This window comes from Gavia stellata, chromosome Z (assembly GCF_030936135.1).
Source record: "Gavia stellata isolate bGavSte3 chromosome Z, bGavSte3.hap2, whole genome shotgun sequence".
In the NCBI taxonomy this organism is placed as follows: Eukaryota; Metazoa; Chordata; class Aves; order Gaviiformes; family Gaviidae; genus Gavia; species Gavia stellata.
Window position 1 is genome coordinate 23896029 of NC_082637.1, and position 21685 is coordinate 23917713.

The following is a 21685-nucleotide window of genomic DNA, read 5'->3' on the forward strand; positions in this document are numbered from 1 at the left end:
GTTTCACAAGGAGGTTGATTCAGGTCTGTGAAAAGCTCTGTTGCACCAATAGTACTGATCCTCCGACACAAAATAGTTTAAGGGAGCAAGCCTTCAGGGGCACACTGAGAAAACAGTCTTCTGTGTTTTTATGTCAGCATTCATTTTTGTTACATGGCATTGCATATAGGTGTATGTGTAGGATAGCAGTGACTTATTTTTATGGACATATTCTGAGAAAACTGGAGTTCTCTTGTCTTTTGTCTAAACATTGAGGGAGTTACGGGGTTTTTTAATTTGTTTTGTTGTTGTTGTTGCTTTCTAGTTCTATATACAGCCTGGAGATAAAACCAACTGTTTTGTTTTGCTATTTAAAACATCTAGGTGGTGTGCTATACAAGATCAGAGAATGTTTGTAAATAAAGTATTAGTCTCCTCTACAGTGAAGAGACTACTGATAGACTTCTGGATCGCAAGAGGAAAGCATGTGTGGTTTCAACAGGTGACTGAATTGTCTGTTTTGTGGTCTTTACAGATAGACATACAAAGCTGAAGAATCACAAGTTGAGATGAGTAACCAAGAGGTTGATGTTCTACATTGCTGGAGATGTAGAAAATACATAGCAAATTCTGTCTGCCTTGCAAAATGTCATGGAAAAGAACCATCTGAAGTACGTATATCATCTGGAGGGAGTTTGTAACTTTTTCCAGTGCCATTTGTTTTAAGTAAAGGAGAAGTATTAGACTTACCCTCACTTAGTAATTAATCTCCTGTGGAGATAAGTGCTAAAATACGGACAATTCCACAGAGAGTAATGTAAGCAGTAATGCTAGTGAAGCCAAGTAGACAGTGATCATCTTTATGTCCTGCAACACAAAGGATGGTATTCATGATACATTTGACTGCTAGCTTGTGTAGAATATAGTGTTACCATTTTTCATATAAAAATGGGTTCTGTTCTTGACAGTTTTAATGCAGTAATTTTTTGTTTTAATATCTCTTAACAGAGAACTCTTTGTTTCTAAGGTGTATTTTAAATACCGATATTAATTTCCACTGCAGTTGTTAACTGTGTGTCAAATATTCCTATATCAGAAACTTTTGCTTTTAATTTTGAAAATGTGAGGGATAGCCTGTGCACAAAAACAGATCAGAAGATTGGCCTACCCTGAGGAGAGGGATGCCCTGCCAGGCTAAAATACCACTTAGTAATTTACATCATCTTTATTAAAATAAACAGAAAAATAATCATACAGAATAAAACAGTGACAGAGTATTTCCTGCTGCTTTATAATGGCAGTTACTAATCATAAAGAATCTTTCCAAATATGCCAAGAAGACTGTGCTTACATCTTATGATCTTGAATCAAAGCAAAAAAGCAAATAGAAGGAAGGGTGTTGATAATTTTTATTAACATGCTAGAAATGCAACAACATTCTTTCTGGCACTGGAGAAGGGTATAACCAATAGAGGTAGAAACCAAATTATTGTTTTTTAAGATCCTGATATAATTAGTATTATTAATAAACCCCATTTTAATCATTCCGCTTACAGAGCTTTAGGTTCTGGAATTTTTTTCATACTTTACACTTGAGGAGTTTTTATGTTGTGCATGGTTTAAAGCATTTTTTTGGGAGTGTGTGTGGGGAAATTTCAACTCCTTTCATGGAAAAAATGTAGCGTAAAGAAGGAGGTATCTTTGTCCATGCCCCATGGTGGAGCTTTTAATTGCTAGTGGACATCCACCATTATTGTGCACAAGAATGAAGTAGCTCCTTCTCTAGTTATGTAGATAGCAGATAAAACCCCATATTTTAACGCTACTTACCGAAACATTGGGGGGCAAAGATTGTACTATGGGTAATGTTTTCAGTATGTTGGCTTTCCCTGACGAATTTTAGACCTTAAGTCAAAGACATAGCTGAAATATGACTAAAAGAGAAAAATCTTAGAACAAATCTTAAAACCAAATGTTGAAGTTACAAATGCAGTATAAACGCTTTAAATCAGAATTATATCCAAGTTGAAGTACAGGTACTCTCCACAGATAGGAGGAAGATGATAGCATAGACATGGCAAATGGATCTATCTGTCTGCTGTCATTACTTGGAGAATTTCTAAAGGCTTCTATGTTCTGTGTATAGCCCCAATTTCAGTTTTCAGTGTAATGAAACTTTTATTCCCATGAGTTTCATAACATAGCAGTCAGTGATTTTCCATATTCATAAATTTTAACAACTGATTTTAAGACTTTAACACTAACCAGAGTCTCCTTATATTTTTAGCGATCTTTATAACTTTACTGACATTCTAAACCATATTAAAAGATTTAATTACACTTGTGTCACTTCTGTGATAAAAAGTAGTTAGGTAATTGTTTTTATTTTAATATCAGTTAGTGAAATGCTACAGTTTTTTAGATTTTGTTTTCTATTCAGTTGGTCACATCATTGTAGTAAAAACTCAAAAGTTGCTAAGAGTCCCTGGTTTCTCTGCTAGTTATTCTAAGAAGCATTAGAAAATTAATTTAAATCTATTTGTGGCATAGTTGTGCAGTACTGACCACAGTCTTCATATAAACTAGAACTTAAGTTTCCCTGTCTTTACTGGAAAATTTTGACAGCTGATAGTGCTTTTGGAATCAGTTTCTGAATATACTTGGAAGGTCAGCAATTGCATACTTTCTGCTCTTGTAAACAAAACAAAACCACCTCCAAACACCTCCGTCTCCACAGTGGAGTCTCTCCAATGTCCTTAAATTTAGAAATAGAGAATAACTGATAGCATCTACCTGATTTTTAGCTTAAAGAATGCACCAACATCTTTGAGATTTATCATTTGTTAATAAAATATTTACTGCATTTGGGAAGCTGACTTCTGGCTATATTCAAACAAAAAAAGCATACATGAATGTTGAATATCAAGACAATAATTCTTTTTTTAACAGAGATCACAACCTTCAGCTGCTGCTCAGGCGTCTTGCAATGTATGGCATGTGAACTTAGAAGCCATTCCAGAGTGGGTGAAATGTGTCATTGAAAAGGTAGATCTTCTTTTGCTTGCATCTTTGTCATTCAAAATGTGAAATAAGTAAGGGGAACAAATTTCAAGGGGGCTTTTCTGCCAAGGTCCATGTATATTGCAGAGACCTTTTAACTGAGGGAATTTTTCTCAGTAACCTCTATCATCACCATTTACAGAGGCTTTTTTCCCTTTTAAATGTTTTTTTAATGTATGCACAAACCCTACAAGTGATACATTCTGTTCCTGCCCATTTATAGATGAATGTGTTTATGTTTGTCCAAATAACTGTCATGGGCACCTCTGCATATTTTGTCAATGCTTAAAATCATGTTAATTATGTAGGCTTTGGGTTTTGGTTTGTCTTGATCATCGTATCTTGCAGTACTAACACTTACGTTGACAGTGGCAGTAAGAAGCATGTTTCTCCATAAAACAGGACTGGGAGTTTGTTAAGAGATCAGTTGTTGGAATATGATGTGATGTCTTTTATATTTAACGTGCTATTATGTCATATGAATAGAAAGTAGTTACCTTCCTGCAAATTCAAAGATCTGATGACAAGCCGGTGTCACTGCTTTTGAGTTTTAACCACCCATTTGAAATTACAAACCATATCATAAGTTTCCTGTTGTACTGTTTGCTTCAGTTGAGTATTTTCTTTAAGTTATTTGAGGTCCAGATGCTAATGTTGTTGTAAAGATACAATAAGCAGAAAGACTGCTTTTCTTTTGCCCTACAGTTTTTCTCTGATGAGTCTTTGATTTTGAGAGACAAATGATATCTGCATTCCTTTCTGCTTAGACTTCGGTGTCTAAGTTTTACTATATTACAAGTAACCTCTGATCTAAGCACCCTGAAAATGGTACACAAAGAAAAAAATGTCATGACTGTAAAACTAAGCATTAAAAAATTAAGAAAATTTGTTTCATCTTCCATCATTTTTTTGCTCTATGTTTTATTTTGTTAAACATTAATTAAAATATTTTTTAAATTAATGATCTCTTATACTTCAGTAGTGCGTGACAGAATAGTGCATCTGTTTCAGAAACATTAATATTGGGGGTGTGTGTAAAAATTACTTGTGATGAGGTATTTCCCCACTTTACAGAATTGCCTAATCTTGAATGCCTGATCATAAGGATGCAGTTTTTTACAGTACTTTGCATGTTATGTTATTTCAATAAAATCAGATTTGGTATCGATACTAATATTATTTTTTTCACCTTTACCTCTAAATGGCCAGCCTTGTGCATTTGAAAGCCTAGAGGGTCAGGTTGGAGACTTGGGAAATACAAAACTCATAGACTGCTCAGAAAAGGTTCAACAGATTTGCTCAAGATTGCAGAGGAGCAATGCCCCTTTGGTGGCAGACGCAGAGAACACAATTCTCTATGAACACTTTCAATATCTTAGCGTTTATTTTGTCCTTTAATAACCGGGGAACTCTTGCCTCATTCACTGCTGACTTCTCTGGAAAGTTCCTGTGGGTTTATGGATAAAGGTGTGGGGTTTTTAGACAATTCTGACTTATTACCAGATTCTCCCGGGCTCTGAATAATTTTGTCATCATGTGCTATCTTCTCCTGTTTGACTCCTGAATCAAAGGCTAAATCATTTTACATACGCACAAAGTCCATTTGGAGGCTGTAAAAACCCACTGCTTCCCAGCCAGTTCTGTTTTGCCATCTGTCCCTGTTCTTAACCAATCTCATTGGGTTTCATGCACACATTAGTGTATAGATAATCTTCAATAATTATAAATATCTAGCTAGTGCTGCTAGTAACCTTTATTGACCTGCGTTTTCTTTTCCCAATCACTCATCACTTGTTTTAGCTTCTTTGGCTAACCCTTCCCAGTTTTTTCTCTTTATGCAGTCCATCATTAAATCTGTGTACCCTCAGCTCCTTTTCAGATCTTGCTGATTTTCCCTTTACCACCTCCTCTACTGGTAAGCTATTACTTCTTTTACTGAGTCAATGCTTCCACAGTCCATTGCTAAACTCTTGCTAAATCAGTCCCGGACTCCCTTGTGTTGTACCTCATCACCTGTGAACATAGGACATAGAGATGTCCTTTTTCTTCCCTACCGTCTCTTGCATTCCCATTTTTGCCGGGTTCCTAGCCTTAGTAGGGTATAGATATTGGAAAAGACAGCCTTCTTCCCTAACCTTCATGAATCACTCCTCCTCTCCATTTGGAGATCCAGGTTACTATTCCATAGTGCCTGATTGCCACAAAGACTTACTAAAGGCACTAGAAAGTGCTTTTCCATGAATTTTAGTGCCTAGCCCATGGCATCTGGGAAACGGAGTGTGAGAGATTACAGTAAATCTCTGAACCACCTTAATTCTTCTTTGGGAATGGCATATGCACTCATTGGTCAGCCTTATAAACTGAGAAAGACTGTGCATGTTCAAGGAATTTTCAGGGATTTGAAAGCATTTGGGCATATGTAAACTGAGAGGTTTATTTTCTCTAAGTTAAAAACATGTCCAGATTTAAACAGGTTCTCATAGATGCAATGAAAGGCACATCTTTGATACTTTGTGAAATTTTGAGGTTTTAACCCACAAGGCAGGAGTAAGTTTCTCAAAGAAGTACTTCCAGAACTTTTTCTAGCATTGCATGTGAAAAATAACCTTTTTTCTGCCTAGGTTTTTTTTTTTCTGAAACTGCAAAATCGGTTTTCCTGAAATTTTCTGAAGCTTTCAATCAGGCAAGCAGCAGTCATGGAATCATCTTCCCCAACTACCTTGCAACTGAAAGCAATGCTCTAACTAGAAATGTTGGGCAGCTTCTGTATTCATGGCTTAACCCCACTGTAGGCACACTAGTGAGTAATGTGTGACTGGAGTTGATAATGTTGTTTCTCATGTGAGCTTTGATCCTACAAACGCTTGCATAACTTTGATCCTCAAAAATGTTTCTGCTGACAGATTAATATATTTACTGAGAATACTAATAGTTGTGCAAATATGTAGGAGATTATAGATCTTTGATACATATTTTCTTTTGAAAAAGTGCCTTCAGGATTGAAATGAAATTCACAGAATAACAAATAATGAAAATAACCATCTCCTTATAGATAAAGGATTTGTCATGGTATCTGCACACAGATTATGTTGTAATACTACATACATTTGGTATACAAGTACCATTTCAAGCTTTCGTGGGGTAAGCAAAGTAAAAAGCTATATTCTCTTTGTAAGAAACCTCTTTCCACTGTACTTAGTATGCAAGAAAGGTATCAGCACTCAGAAGACTCAGCTGAGAAACTGTGCTTGCCAATTCCAGATTAACATGGTAAATTGATTTCGCTGCTTTAAAGGATCTAATGTTTTCATTAGTATTGCAGCATTATTCTATCTATGGACAAATTATAAACATATTTCAAAGCCCCTACATTTTGAAACGTGTGTTCCAGATTTCTTGGAATTAGTTATCACTGCAGCAAGCAGAGTTTTGACCACAACATTATTCATGGTGGATTTTCTTTCTGCTGTGAAGTGTCTTTTACTGTGTTAGAAAAACAAAAAGTAACCCTTTTATTAAAGGAGAGAAGTAACTCTAGTAATGATTTCTTAATAATTTATTTACAATTAATGTATTGGGTATTTTTTTTCTTTTCTTGTCAATAGGCACAGTGGACAATTGGAAAACTGCACTGTCCATTCTGTGACGCCTGCTTAGGGGGCTTTAACTTTGTTTGCAACACAAAATGTTCCTGTGGACAGTTAGTAAATATACATTTCTTCAAAAGTCAGACTGACTATCAGCCAGCTTTCTCTGTTAAATTGGCAAAATCATCAGGAAAACACTTACCTCTCCTCAAAATTAAGTCTGGTTTTAGCAAGGATACCTGTCGTGAAGTGGTAACTGCAACCTTGGAAATCAAAAATCAAGGGCTTTCATACATGGCCAGAAATAGATTAACAGAAGCACTTTGTCTGGAAGTAACAGCTCCCAGATTTGAGATGAAAAGTAAAAAACTTCCCTTAAAGGCATTAAATCAAAAAAGAATTATTTCTGCTTCCTATCCTGTGAGTGATGCATGCACTGTAAAACCTTTTCACAGAAGATCACGTAGTTTGGATTTAAATATCAGAGAGAGACTTGTTTTGTCACCCGCATTCTATGAAACTTGCGGTATGGGAACAATTTGCTGTGGCCAAAATGAAAATCCGCCTGTTTACCCACAAAGTGGCTTGCAGTTAGAGTCCAATAGGAAAGATGGTAGTTCTTTTCAGGACCTATATAGTTCCAGTGCTGACAAACTACAAAAAAGGTTTCGAGTTACTTCCTTCACTACATTACTACATAGAGAAACAGGAAGTGAGTGTGATTTTGAAGCTACTGGACAATCTTCTGGGAGTGCTATTGCTGATGGATCACCTTTTGTGATGAACCCTTCTTCACCTACAAGTGCTGTAGAAGAGGAACAGTACATCACACCTGTTGGTCTTGTGCAGCCTACAAGTATTTCCTTCAACCAAAAGCTGAATAAGAGAGAAAGAAACAAGTTGAAAAGCTTGAGGAGAAAACAAAGAAGGCGAGAACGGTGGCTACAGAAGCAAGTAGGTGTTTAAAGTTAATTATGCTACTTTTTTTTGTAAAGTTTGGCTTGCTTTTATGTATCATTCTGACTTTTCTTAATGCTGTCTCTTAATATTGGTTTAACGTGGTACTACTGTCTAGGGCCAGGTATCCTGCAAACAAAGATTTATGTCCTCTTCTTACAGGTAGTTTTTCTAATTCAACCCAATCAGGTTTTTTCTGTATAAAATCAAACCTTGGTGGGTATATATAACTAGTTTCTGTTGGCCTTCTTATTGTTTTGTGATGTAATAATAAATTTGAAGTGAGAAAAAAGACAGTAAAATTTAATCAGTGTGATTAAAGCAAAGCTAAACGTTCAAATCTTCTATGTGAGAAACTCTAGCATTTCAGGTTTTCCTAACTTTTAAGTAATGGCATTTTGAGTTAACTTTACAGTTAAGAAAAATTTATGTTTTAAAAGATGTTTGCATTTATTATTTATTAGAACACAAAAATTTTTTCTTTGAGTAAAGAACTTATTGTTGTTATTTGAAATACTAGTCTTTAGTAGGTAAATATTTTATCTACAAATCTAACAGAAACGTTACATATTCTTATCAATTATACAACCATGGTTTCCCTCTTCAAACCATCTAAAGCAGAACAGAATTAAAGACCATAGATGGTGATGCAATTTTTGGTGTTTGGGGAGGGCAGAAAGACAAGGAATATATCTTAAAATTAATAATACAGTTTTTGTTTGCTCTGAAATTCAGTAGAAAGACTATTGATATGTATGCCTTTAAAAGAAAATTTCTCATCATAAAATTCCTGCTACAAAATACTGTGTTGCCAGCAAGAGCAAACATACTAATGCTCATCAGAGAAGTAGTATTTAGTCAAGAAATCATTCCCACTTTGGGTAGGTATGTCATTGTGATGATCTTAGAATATTCCAGAGATGAAGTGTAGTGACATGTAAAGCTCATGTGAACCTTATTTCACTTTTTTTTTTAATGTGATTGCTTTACATTTTATAGTAGTCACATCTAATTTAATATTTATGCCTTACTGAAAAATACTAAGCTTATTTGAATGGACTATGGTTAGGTTAGATATTACATTGTTTTCATTGGTTTGCATTCAGTGCAATAGGTTATGTTATATAGGATCAATAGTTCATGTATGGATCTTTTGTTAGTCCTTTGGACCTAAATGATTTTCACCCTTAATATTCTGCTGTTCTTAAACAGTTCCACTCCACCCAGGCACCAAGTGACTTCCAGCTCTTTCCTACATACAGTCAACAGACCCTTTAGAATATAGTACAGAATTGAAGCAGAGCAGTGAATTCAGAGAGAGAGATACATAGAGATACATAGAGGCTGTCTCTCTCAATTAACTGTAAGAACCAGCTTGAAAATGTGATGGGTCTGGGACGTATTATGAGACTTTTCGCTATGGCATGCATATAGTCTTTCATCTTTGGGAAGGTTTTTTGATTTGTTTAAAAAGAGATTTAAATTGGCATTGTGATAGTTTGAAAACTTGTCCTTATTTTGTAAAATGCTTCTCTGAAACTGAGAGTAAAGAATTTTTCCAATTCTGGATGTCTTAATACTGAATACTTGTTTTCTAAGAAGTCTAAAGATTCTTAGGTGTGCAAGTCCCTAAAATGGCTTTAAAAATTCCAGGCCTCGTTGTTCTTGTTAAATGAAATGATGATGCAAAAGCACAGTATATATGAGCATTTGCACAGTTGTGTCATCTGCAGTCTCTCCAGCCACTTTAATCTTTGTTAGATGTTACTTCCAAGAATAAAATATTGTACAAATATTCCAAATCTGTGATAGCTAAGAAAGAAAAATACACTTTCAGATCTTTTTCTTGTTAAACCATGCTTAACCAATTCCTACACTATTTTTAAGTTTCATATAGCAAATGATAGACAGTTGTTAAATCTGGTGTGTCTAATCAGTAAGCATACAGTTTACAAAGTACAAAAAATTAAAAAACAAGTATGTAAAATAAATCATCTGGTTTTGAATAGTAGTTTTGGGGGCAAGATATTTTGGTTTGGCATTGGCATCTTTAACCTTGGTGAAAGTCTGTGATCATGGCATGGAATGTTTAAACGAGACTACTTCTCAGACTCTGTGTCAAGCAGCACACGTGGCTAGTGCAGCTGTGTTTCCCATCATTGTGGTATCATCCCAGGAAAACATGGATCTAGAAAATAGCATCCTCTGTACATTACATCCCTGTCACAAAAGGGGATGCTCCTCTGCCATGCAGTCCTTTTCGTGACTGCTCCCCTCTCTGTGCCAGTCTAGGTATCCTCCCTTTTCTTGCAGGTTCCACTTGCCATTCTTTTTCTTCAGCGTTCTGACACCCCTCCTTGTAAAAATGTGCATTTTGTTACAGTGGTACTAACAATAGGAAGCTGATCTGTGGTACTTTGTAACCATGGTTTGCAGCATACTTACCACATATGCTTAAGCAATCAGATAGTAAAACTTCCCAAAAAGAAAAAGCATAAACCGCTGAGTGGATGGAGCGAATGTCATAAATGGCAATGGCAAGTATTTCATTTAAGTGCTCTTTTAAGAAGTGCTTCAGTGCAGCAGAACCCTGATGTGAGGTGAATCTCTTCTAACCTCTCTCTGTTAAAGGTACTGTGCATCTCATTTTTATCTTTAATTAAAGCTTTTCTGAAGAGCAGTCTGAGAGAACAGACCTGTTCAGACTTTGGAATTTCTTTGTAAATGCATAGGCTGCTTCTCTAAGTTTATTTTGTAATGTGATAGTTTTATCTGTTAAACGTTTTTTCTGTCTTGCAGTAAGCCAAAATGTGCCCATAAAAGTTGCGTTGTGGCAGAATGCATTCTATTATGAAGTTGAAGTATATAAACTTTGGATTGTAAATAGGAGTGATTCTGTGAGCTCCTGACCTGCAGTTGCCCCCAGAGGCTGGCACTGATGCAGGCTCTGCGGTGTAGGTGGGGGACTGAGCTAGCCCGGTGACAGCAGAGGGACCCAAGCTTCCTCTCTCTGCTCTACAAGGAAAGCTCTTAAGGCCTGTGAGGGGGATACTTGCATTTTGTGTGTGTGCGCAAGTGTGCGCACACGTTCGTGTTCATGGGGGATTTTTCGGTTTCTGGTGTATTGTTAGGGCATGATAATAACTACTTAAGTCTAAGAATTGTCGGTATTAATAATGGTTCTTGTCATTGTTGCTATAGCTAAGAAGATGAAGTATTTCTGTTATAAATTCCCTTTTGTGTCTATCTTGTTATATGTTTGCATTTTTTGCTAATGTCTGAAGCTTGTAATAATTTTCTGAAAGATCTCAGACAGAAATAATACCATTTGTGGCTCCTCCAGTTTTATTTCATTTCTCTTCACAATCATTTTACATAGAGGAAGACTATGTAGCCAGCTTCAAAACTGCAGTATCTTCTTGGAAATGATCCTGATCCATCCGAAAAAAATTTATTGGCCTTTTTGCTTCATTTTATAACTTGACACATTACCAGTTCTTTTGTATCTTTTTTAAAACATGAAAGTTTTGTCTTACAAAGGTGACTAGTGGTCAGTTTCCATGAAATGAGTTTCCTTTCATGCTCCCAGTGTTAACCAGAACTCAGGATAAACAGGTGGGTGAGATATTGCATTGTTTATCCACACTGTCAGGTGCTGTTATCTTGCCCTACAGCCTTGAGTTTTCAAGTCCATACTGATGTTCTCTAGCAACTAACAGTCTTTTAGTGAAAGCGCTAGGCTTCAAAGGTTTAACTTGTGACCTCAGTTCACTTAATCTGTGCTTGTCTCTTTTTCCTGTGTGCATTGGTTCATAATTCTTTTTCTTGCACTGTCATATTTCTATTTAAACTGTAAATCCTTCAGGTGTCTCATCATGCGTTTATGTGCTTGGATTTCAGTCACTCTTTCTATGATGCTACTTGTAACAAGAATTATCCTCAGATTGCTTATGGATTCCTCAACTGGCTGTTGAAGGGCTAAAAGCATTATTTAGTGTTGGTACCAACGTAAAGCAGAAAGAGAAGGAAATGAAATTAAATCACAGCTGGAGGATGCAAGCGGCAACTACAAGGTCTCAGTTGTGACCTTTGTTAGGGAAATATGAGGCCTTGGAGAAGTTGCTTGAAGTAAGGGAAGAGGAGACACAGGGGAAAAGGGGCAGTCCTAATCCCATACACTGAGATCTGTACCAAAAGATACTAGATTTAATATGAAGTAATACACAGTTGCAGTGACTGACTAGCTGTGAATCCCCGGAATTAAGATTGAGGGATGCAATAGTGGGAGAGCATTTTGAATCTCTGCAGCTCATACTGTATCCACAGCAGCTTTCTCATTTACTTCCTTGAATGACTGTAAGAGAAATGAAGATCAAATATTAATATAAAACTTTCTAACTTGGGAAAGGTGGAAACTGTGATTTCAGTGTTCAAAACCACTCCTGCTCTGGATAAGTTCTCAAAATAACAGCAATTTTTGAATTCTGTACCGAACTGGTTGAACTTAGGTTTAAAGCACAATAAACTTTGAAATAAAGAAGACTGAAGTGCTTCTGTGTTAACATGCAGCTGCAGAGTTCACAGTCCCTGGCCTGATAAATTTATGATTTACTCTTTCTGAAATAGTAGTATTACACTGATGGTGCTAGAGCATTAATGATTTAACAGCCATTGAGCAGCAAGGCTGCAGGGTGTTACACTCGCATCTTGTTTATGGGCAAAGAAGAAACACACGTTGTGTATATAAAGCCAAGAATTTATTCTTCATGTAACTGAAATCTTCAGAGTGTGATTATTGTTAGTCCAGCTTAATTGTTAAAGAAAAAAGAAAGAATAATATTGCCATTGAGACTGTTATACGCACTCACTTGTTCCTCCCTGATTCCTGTGCTTCTGCCCACGGCGCTGCGCCTCGGGGTCTGCGGGCTGGCAGCAGACCTTGGGGTCTGGTCTTGGGGGGTGTTACTGCAGCTTGCGAGCCTCTGGAGTCCTTCGCTGGGAGCAATGTGATGTTCATGTTGATGATTTCTTTTTCTTTACCCCAGCATCCACTTGAAGTCATTTTTGTGTGTTTGGTAACACACTTTTATACCTTTGCTCTTTCTTCACTGGTCTGCATCTTCCTGCTACATCCAAATTACCTTATGTGATGCCTTTTATGTATTGAAGATACAGTTTCTTTGTTCTGTTTGTTACCCTTAAAACCAATTCTATCTGGGCCCAAGTCTGCATTTCTGTTACAGACCCCTGGGAAGTTGCTCATAGCTGTTGTGGTCTCCAGTGCCAACCCTGTGCCCCATCTCGTGTGATCCCATGCCTGTACTCCTCCATCTTGCATCCTGGGTCTCCATTTCTCAAGGTCTCTGCTATCTTTAGCAGGCCTGTATTTCTTTACACTACACCATTATATTAGAGTTGGAAATACCTCATTCTACATGGAATAACTGCTCTCAGTGGTTGTACCATACAAAGATAACAGAAGTAAAACAGATTAGCCACAGACATCTGGTCCATGAGAGAAACTGTTGTCAGAGCTAAACCAAGTAAAACCAGTGGCAGGCAGGGCAAGGGATGTTCAGCCAGAGCAAGCACGGACAGCCTTGGCCCTGAGGCCTCGCAAGTTCAGTACAAAGCTTGTGCCTGTTCCTAGCAGCGGCAACACTGCATTACAGGGCTATGTGGTTAGAAGTAAGAAGCAGTATCTTTTTTTAATTAGCTGGTACAAGGAGGGGAGAAATTTTGGGTATGAGGAACGTCTGAGCCAAAGCTTGTCTATCTTTGCTTCTGCTTTGGTTCTAATTGTTGTTACTACATGGTGACTTTTGTAATTAGGAGATTAATTCTGTCACTGATTATAAACTGGATTAACAGGAAGCTATTAAGAATGATGGATTCATGCCCAAATGCATGACTTACCTTCGTTAAATTGCAGTTGTGGTTTCTATGGAAGTTGTATCTGAGGGAAATAGCATGCAAAAGCTACTGGTTTCTGAGGTGCACCTGGAGCTCCTGTTGCAAGCCTTTAAACCTCAACACTTTAGAGTTTAACTACTTTTAGCTGCAGTCTTTTCACAGAATCACAGAACCACGGAATTATAGGGGTTGGAAGGGACCTCTGGAGATCATCTAGTCCAACCCCTGCCCGCCACAGCAGGTTCACCTAGAGCAGATTGCACAGGAATGCCTCCAGGCGAGTTTTGAATATCTCCAGAGAAGGAGACTCCACAACCTCTCTGGGCAGCCTGTTCCAGTGCTCTGCCACCCTCAAAGTAAAGAAGTTCCTTCACATGTTTAGATGGAACTTCCTATGATCAAGTTTGTGCCCATCACCTCTCGTCCTGTCACTGGGCACCACTGAAAAAAAGACTGGCTCCATCCTCCTGGCACCCACCCCTGAAGTATTTAGAAGAATTAATAAGATCCCGCCCTCAGTCTTCTCTTCGACAAAGTAAAAAGACCCAAGTCCCTCAGCCTTTCCTCGTAAGAAAGATGCTGTTATTTTTGATTACAGCTTTTGAGAGCGTTGTCTGACCTGACCTCTTCTACTGTTTTATGTCTTTTACAGAATTTGGTGTTAATAATAACCAGTGGGATAAACAGCCTCGCAAATTTGCCAGGGATTTGTCAGAAAGAAACTCTGTTTGTCTTCTGTCATGGATTGCATTGTAGACTACTTAACACTTCACTCATATGTTGGAAAATTACTCAGGGAGCTACCGGATAAATACAACGTGTCAGGATTGTCTCAGTGTATCTGTATATACTCTAAAATTTTTTATGATCATCTTGAAGCTAGAATATATAGACTGGAATATAGGGTAGCTACACTGTCATAATATAGCTTTACTGAAGGCCAAAATAGCTGGCTGTGCTGTGAATATATTCCTTCATTTAAGTGAAATATATATGAGTAAGCGGCTTGTCTGTAAGATACTTTCAGAATGTACAGATACTACAGAATAATCTCAGCATAGCAAAAATCTATGAGCTGTTGTGCATTAAGTGCCCATCTTGCAAAAGGGGGGATCATCTGCTACTTCATGTGTCAGGCCACCTTTGGTGGTTAGTACGCTAAGAAGAGGAAATGGTTTTCATTGACCTTTTTATGCTTTTCCAGCACCCTTGATAATGTGTAGTTTTTCTGAAGAGAGACACACGAAGTCTCCAAATGCAGCCACCTCTACCTGAAATAGTAATGTTGTACTGGTAGTGCTACAACCCTAAGGATCAACAGCTGGGGTAATGCGCCATGCCAGGGATAACATCCTGATCCATCCTCGCAGACATTGTATCTTGCTGAACAATATCAATACAGGAAAGAAACTAAGTCCAGTGAAGTGAGTTGCATATTTTATTGTTGACTGTCTGTCAAAAAAGTGGGCTTTTTTAATAAATAACATATGGATCATTGCTGCTGTTCTCAAGTTATATTGATTGCTATTCCAAGAAAATATTGATAAAGAGTGTAGAACTATTGAAATTCTGTATGCTTTTTTCTTGTAAAAACTGTAAGTATTAGAAACTATTATTTTAGTTTTTCCAGAAGGCCACAGACAACTTAGATCATAACAACTTATGAGACTTGCTGTCCCTCAGCTAAGAAAGACCATGATCCCATTCATGGAGGTAGGTTGCAATGGTGTGCAGTTAGGTGCATCCAATAATTTCAGTATGGATTCTTATTACACAGCTAGAGTGAAGAGCAGATTAAATTGCAGTTATATAAGATGACTCGTGGCAGATAAAAATCAAAGTTCAACAATGGTATGAGCAAGAATACAAGAGTACTTTCATATTTATGAGATGTACTGTGTATTACCAGAAGGACCACATCAAATACACAATAAGGAGAGAGTTTAAGATGAGACCTTACGTAAGAAAAGAATGTATTGTTATAAATTTTATAGAATTTTGTGCCCCAGGCCTGTAGTCCTTCACTTCTACAAATTGTTACCAACTCAGGACTAAAAATTTGAGTAAGTTTCATATTTCTGATTGGTTTTCATGGTACTGAACTGTCTGAATACATACAAACTGAGGTAAATTAAATGCTGCTTGCATGGAGATTTAAGTAGAGTGCAGGGCTTGGTTCTTCAAATTAAAAAATAAATTTTTTTCAGGAAAAAAGAAATTCCTAACACCTGGGAGAATTAAAGCTCCCCACCTTTTTTTTTTAAAGAACTATTTCTTCATGCTTTGTAGCGATCAATGTATCTATGAATGTTTTTCATTCATGACCCCCTTTTAAATTTTATGGTACCCAACTTCTAAGCATTTTTTTTTCCTGTCTGCATTTGGATCAAAATAATGCTATCTGAAAAGAATTTTTTTTTCTTCACATTTTTTCAACTATTTTAGGTAAAACTGTAGTCACTGAGAAGTAGAAGTCACTGTACACATCAAAAAGATGCCACACAAACAGAATAGAACAGAATAGATTTCATACACACTTACTGTTTCTGAAGTTGATAAGCAATCAGTGATTCTAGTAGGAAATGGGAAAATTAAAGTAGCAAATTAGTTATAATATATAGTACTGCAGAATACTGAAGATATGTCATATGGTACCTGTGTTTCAGAATTGAATGTAAGGAAAGATAGCATCTACTGTTACAGCTGAAGAAGTTGGAAGTCTTTTGGGCATATGAACATCTTTTTCACACCCAAAGTACAAGCTTATACCAATAAATTAGATAAAACAAAAGTTTCCTATGTTATGATCTAACACCCTTATGGCTGTAAAGCTGTGACAACATGTGTTTTTTAAAGCTAGCTATTGCTAAGGTTTTATTTGGTACAGTGTTTTTTCTGATATCATGTGCTTCCCTAATGCTTTATATCAACACTAAATTAAAGTGATTGTACATCAGAAGGGAAAGGTTTCCTATATAGATGACTTAGCTAAAAACATGCTTCACGTTTAAAACAATTTAGAATTATGGGGGACAGAATGTGTGGGGTTTTTTTTTTTTTTAATTTTCTTTTAAGAGTATATCAGCTTTTTGTGAAGATGCTAGAAATCTGTCAGGTCCCATTAGTAGTAATTTGCAATCAAGCTTCTAATTAGAATTATTTCACCTTTCATTTGAGCATTAGGAGATTTGATGTGTTGTTTCTAAAGACTGGAGATTGGACTATGAACAAGAAAACCTTTGGACATAGTGAACATGAAGAAGAGAAACATTCTGATTCAGTAATGATCTCACATTTTTGAAAATGCCATCAGTCAGAAAGAAATATACTCATCTTCATTAAGTAAGGCTTCCTCCCCATAGTCTTTATAAAAGAAATTCAACAGTTTGACAAAAGGGTAATCAAATCTTAATCTTTCATGGCTCAAAAAGTTGAAAAATTTTAAGTGATCTTATTTTCATATTTTGTATATCTCATTTTCTTCTACGTACAGAGTGCGGAGAGCTTGCACTACTTTTACTAGTCAATTTTTTATGATTATTAAAAGTATGTAGAATCAAATAAATATTAGACGTTATGAACACTTACTCAAAGAAATAAATCATTTGATGCTTCTCCCAACTTTTAATGGCATTATGTATTTCATTTCTGTTTTGTTCAATAGCTTTTAAAAGCCATTTTGAGTTCTGATTGTGATTTAGACTTTTTGCTAAAGTGCACTACTAATACAGATTCTGAAGCCATTTGCAAATAATTAGCTAGGAGTTTGAGAACTAAAATGTTATCTTACCTAAGGGAGACTGAGAGAAAGCAACTGGTAAAGAAAGATGAATCTCTAATTCTTCCATAAATGCAAAAATTTTAATTCATTGTTTGGTAAAAGCTGTATGAAGAAATGTCTAACAAAAAAAATTGGGATAAGAAAAAACAATTTTGTGGACTTTTAAAAAAATAAAATTAGAAGATCCAAATAGATCTAATTTATAATATCTCAGCTTTCATTTTCAGATCTAGAATTACAGTACAACTCTGAAATGCACTTTACTAAAAAAGTAAAACTCCAACTGTGTGCTCACTCCACTATTATTCTTGTCATTGTAGTTTTCATGCAAAGCGATCAACAGGTTAAGAAAATAAGTTATAGAAAGCTATTTAATTCATAAGAAACAGAGCAAAGAATATTAATTAAAACATAAAAAAGGGCTTGACTGCAGACATGGTGAAGGAAGAAAAAACATGAAATAGTGAAAGAAACCGTGCAACATAGCATGCGGCATTCAGTGGGCTCCCTGAATTGGAAAAAGTAGATGATTTTGGATCATTCTGACTGTTTTCCAATTGGATCTAGCAGAAGGTTTGTTTTAAAAAAAAAATGGCATGTATGATTAGAACGAAACATTACACCTGAGATTCTGGAAAAAGGTAAAAACTGTGTGCCAGTCATTCATATGGAAATAAACTTACATTCTTCCTTTTTGTGTGTTTCCTCAATATTTTTTACCCTCTTTGTTAATTTTAGCCACAATTCATGGTGTGGTAAGTTTTATCTTCAGATAATTGCTCATGTGTAGGAAATTTTAGGAAGGTAGGTAAACATAGGAGACTCCTAAGTGCTCTAATGTGGGAAATGCTGTACATGAACTTTGCAAAAGGAAAAAATACCAGTCATAAACCAAAAATCTGTAGAAACCAAGCCCCATCGTAGCAGACCTGCCAGCACTGGCACATGCAGAAGCAGCATGCCCTAGATAGGACCTGTTCTTCTTCAGTCAGATTAATTTGCTTATATTCCTCAAGTCTGATGCATACCAAACACACTTAACTTATCATACCTGTTAAAATCACCGAGACTTAATCTTGCACCTTACAGAAGCAGAAACTGCCAAGTATATTCTTCCTTCTTAGCAGCAGAGTTGGCAGATTTTCTATGGTTTAGAGAACTATTTGTTTGTCTTACTGACAACAGTAGAAAAGTAGGATTCTAGAATAGCGAAGAGAAAAATGTAGCATTGCATATGGACAATTGTATATGGTTTTTATTATCTGCATTTTTTCCAGGTGTTAAGTGGGTTCAGTGCTCAATCTCACTTGCTACAAAACAGGCAAGGCTGTATGAAAAGATATGTAAAGAGATTCTTTGAAGATTAGATGCAGGCAGACCTGGTAGTTCCTCTTGGCTGCATGACACAGCTTGAACTGTTAAATAGTACTCCCCTTGAGGTGAGTCCAAAATCCAGACTGACATGACAACGTCAATTGTGTTACAGTAAAGATGAATGCTGGTTTTGGTATACTAGCAAACTCAATTTTGGTTTTATGCAATAGAAAAAAATGCTGAACAGAAACAGATTTCTTCTGGATGATCAAATCTTTTCTACAGCGAACTACTAAACTGAAAAGCAGAACACCATTTTTGTAGTTGCTGTGGCAATATGTTATTGTTTCCCTCTGCAGCACAGCACAATCTGGTTTCTAAAGGTAAGCTGGTTTAGGAGGATATAAATAATGCATTAGAATTACTACTAGATGAATCTTTCTGGGTTGAAATCTGTTAATCTATGGAATATAGCCATATTTAGAATGGTATTAACCACTGTGTGGATGTCTGTCTTTTGGATTTCTTTTGTTCTAAAAGTATCCCAGTTCCCTTTTGCTGAAGTACAAATGTGGCATTGACTCGTGCACAGATACTATTTTTATACAGATCTATGAGTAGTCCTGAATTTTAGAGACATGCTGAAAAGTACAGTATGTGACCCACCACAGTGGGGACAGAATGTGATGAGGATCTCCTGGGATTAACATGATCTACTATTAGTACAATATAATCTTGCTTTTTAATGGAGAGCCACGGTAGGAGGTGATTGCTCAGCCAGAGTGATGAGATGGTATCCCAGTTGTTGTCCTCATGTTCTCTAGATGTAAATTCTGTAAAACATCTCTTGGGCAATAGTAGTGGAAGATCTTACTGAATTTTATCTCTAGCAGCACGTTATGTGAATTCTGTGCTTCACTTTATCTATACCACTATTTCATCACCTTCAGCTACAAAAATACATTTTTTCTCTTGCTTCTAACACAGATTTTGTTCAGCATTTTGAACCTCAACAAATCCAGTGATCTGGTTAGATGAGATTCAGAGCATCTGTTTATCTGCCCTAAGTTTCTCTACCTAATCTTCTCCCTGTGCTCTTGGCAGCAGTTTGTCTCTTTTTGCCCTTCCATGACTACACATGGTACCATATCAAAAGGCTTTGGACCACTGCAGTTGCTTCTTTAAAGTCTCATGTGTGTTTTCTCATCTTCTTATCTTCAATTTCTTATTTGCGCTTTAAGACAAGTTTTTTTCCTGCTTGTCTTCCATCAGTCTTCTGTAATTTTTCAAATATGAGTGTGCATGTTTTGTGCTGTATTTTTGCATGCAGTATGCTTTTTATCGTCATTTATTGCAGGTAGAGTTCAATTGTTCAAGTAATTCTTCATGAAAAGCAGGCAAAAAGTGGGATTTTGAGCACAGTGGAAGAAAACAATTCTTAAACCTCAAAATGGATACTGTAAAAAATGTTTGTCAGTATTTTCCTAGCCTTATAGGTGATGTATAGAATGTGTGCTAAAACAGTACGTTTTAGTGCCGTAGATATTGAAACCTTTGCAGCAAGACCCCTCAACTAGTAAACCATGGCCCAAATGTAGCTCACATGTCACCTTCTGCACTCCTTTGTGACCCAGAACAAAAGGTAGTGGAGCTGGAGTGCAAATGCATGTACCTTCCCTGCTTCTACTGTGCTTTGTTTTGAAGCTGGACTATAAAGAAGAAAGGGAAGGGGGGGTGAAGCGAAGCAGGCTCTCCAGAGGCTATGACTTCTTACATAAGAACAAGTGAAATCTAAGAAATAGAAAATAGAGATGATTATGGTTGGACTTGATGATCTTACAGGTCTTTCCCAACCTTAGTGATTCTGTGTGATTCTGTGAGATAAAGGGTGGTGCCTGTCAACTCACACTTATATTTGGGTGTTGAAGAAAGAGGCCAGGAAGTTGTGGGGGGATGTGGAACACACAGAATGGAGAGTGTCTTTTATTCACTTGGCTCTGTTTCTACTTTTAAGAAGGAGGTAAGTTAAGACATATTAGTAAAAAGCAAATTGTGGCCATTTCCATGGTTTATCCAAGAATATCCTCTGTATTTTCATATGATCCTAGAAATTCCTCTAAGGAAATCCCCCTAGACATTTTTCTGTTTAGTGTCAAATTTATTCAGAAAAACCCAGTGCTTTGTCAAAATTTTGTTTCAACAAAAATTTGTGCTGAAGTGCAAACTTCTTTTCAATGCCAATAGCTGGCCTCTCCTAATTTAGACCCTGTTGGTGCAAGATGCATCTTCTATGGGGCATTAATCTGGAAGCTCACTAGGAGTTCAAGGTACCTGTTAGTTTACAGGATGGTCCTTTTGACAAGCTTACTAACCAAGCTAGAGTTTTGGCACAAGACAGAGCAAAAGGTATGATACTTGTACTACCCTGAATCTTGTGCCCTTCTGCAGGGTTCCTACTAGCGACTTTGCTTAGGCTGTCTGAAGAACACGGGCCTGTCAGAATGGTGGACTGCCATGGTGGATTTGTGACTGAACCAGAACTTAACAGGAATTGCGTTTTGCTTTTGCCAAGCATGTGTAGCAAGGAAGGTATATGACTCGCCATGTCAGTGATATGCTGTTGCAACTTAGTTTTATGAATGACTTTCTGGACAGTTTGCACAGTTCTTTGTTCAAAATACCAACATAGTCAGAAACACATGGCAGTGCCAGAATATGCCAGCATCTAATTATCTTTTTAGTTTAAATAATGGTGTGAGTAGGCAATGTAGGCAGTGGTTTCATGTTGCAGTGGGTGAAAAGGAATCCCCATACAATTCTGGCCACAACTGTCTACCTCTCTTGTCTCATCTGACTCCACAGTGCCCCAATTCAGAGAGGGAAAAAAGGCAAAAACTAAATAGTTCTCTATTGATTTTTCTGCCACATCAGCTCATGCTGGGTTCAGTAGGTTGCTGCAGCCAGCATAAGAGTATAGTTGGAACTGTGTGGTTGGAGGTAAAGAAATGTTATCTGACAGATCAGCTGAGTTATAACATGAAAGCACGGCTTTATACTTACTATTTTTGCTAACTATTCATTTGCTTCATATTCT

General features: G+C 36.8%; 1 protein-coding gene across 1 annotated transcript in view; it reads left to right on the forward strand.

Moving 5' to 3' along the window:
* The first annotated feature begins 548 nt into the window (after positions 1-548).
* Positions 549-21685, forward strand: part of RNF180 (ring finger protein 180) — an 81871-nt gene continuing 60734 nt past the window's right edge. Inside the window, exons 1-3 of the mRNA XM_059834219.1 lie at positions 549-650; positions 2929-3024; positions 6645-7580. Of these exons, the coding sequence (XP_059690202.1) occupies positions 549-650; positions 2929-3024; positions 6645-7580 (1134 nt within the window). The remainder of the gene's footprint in view (positions 651-2928; positions 3025-6644; positions 7581-21685) is intronic.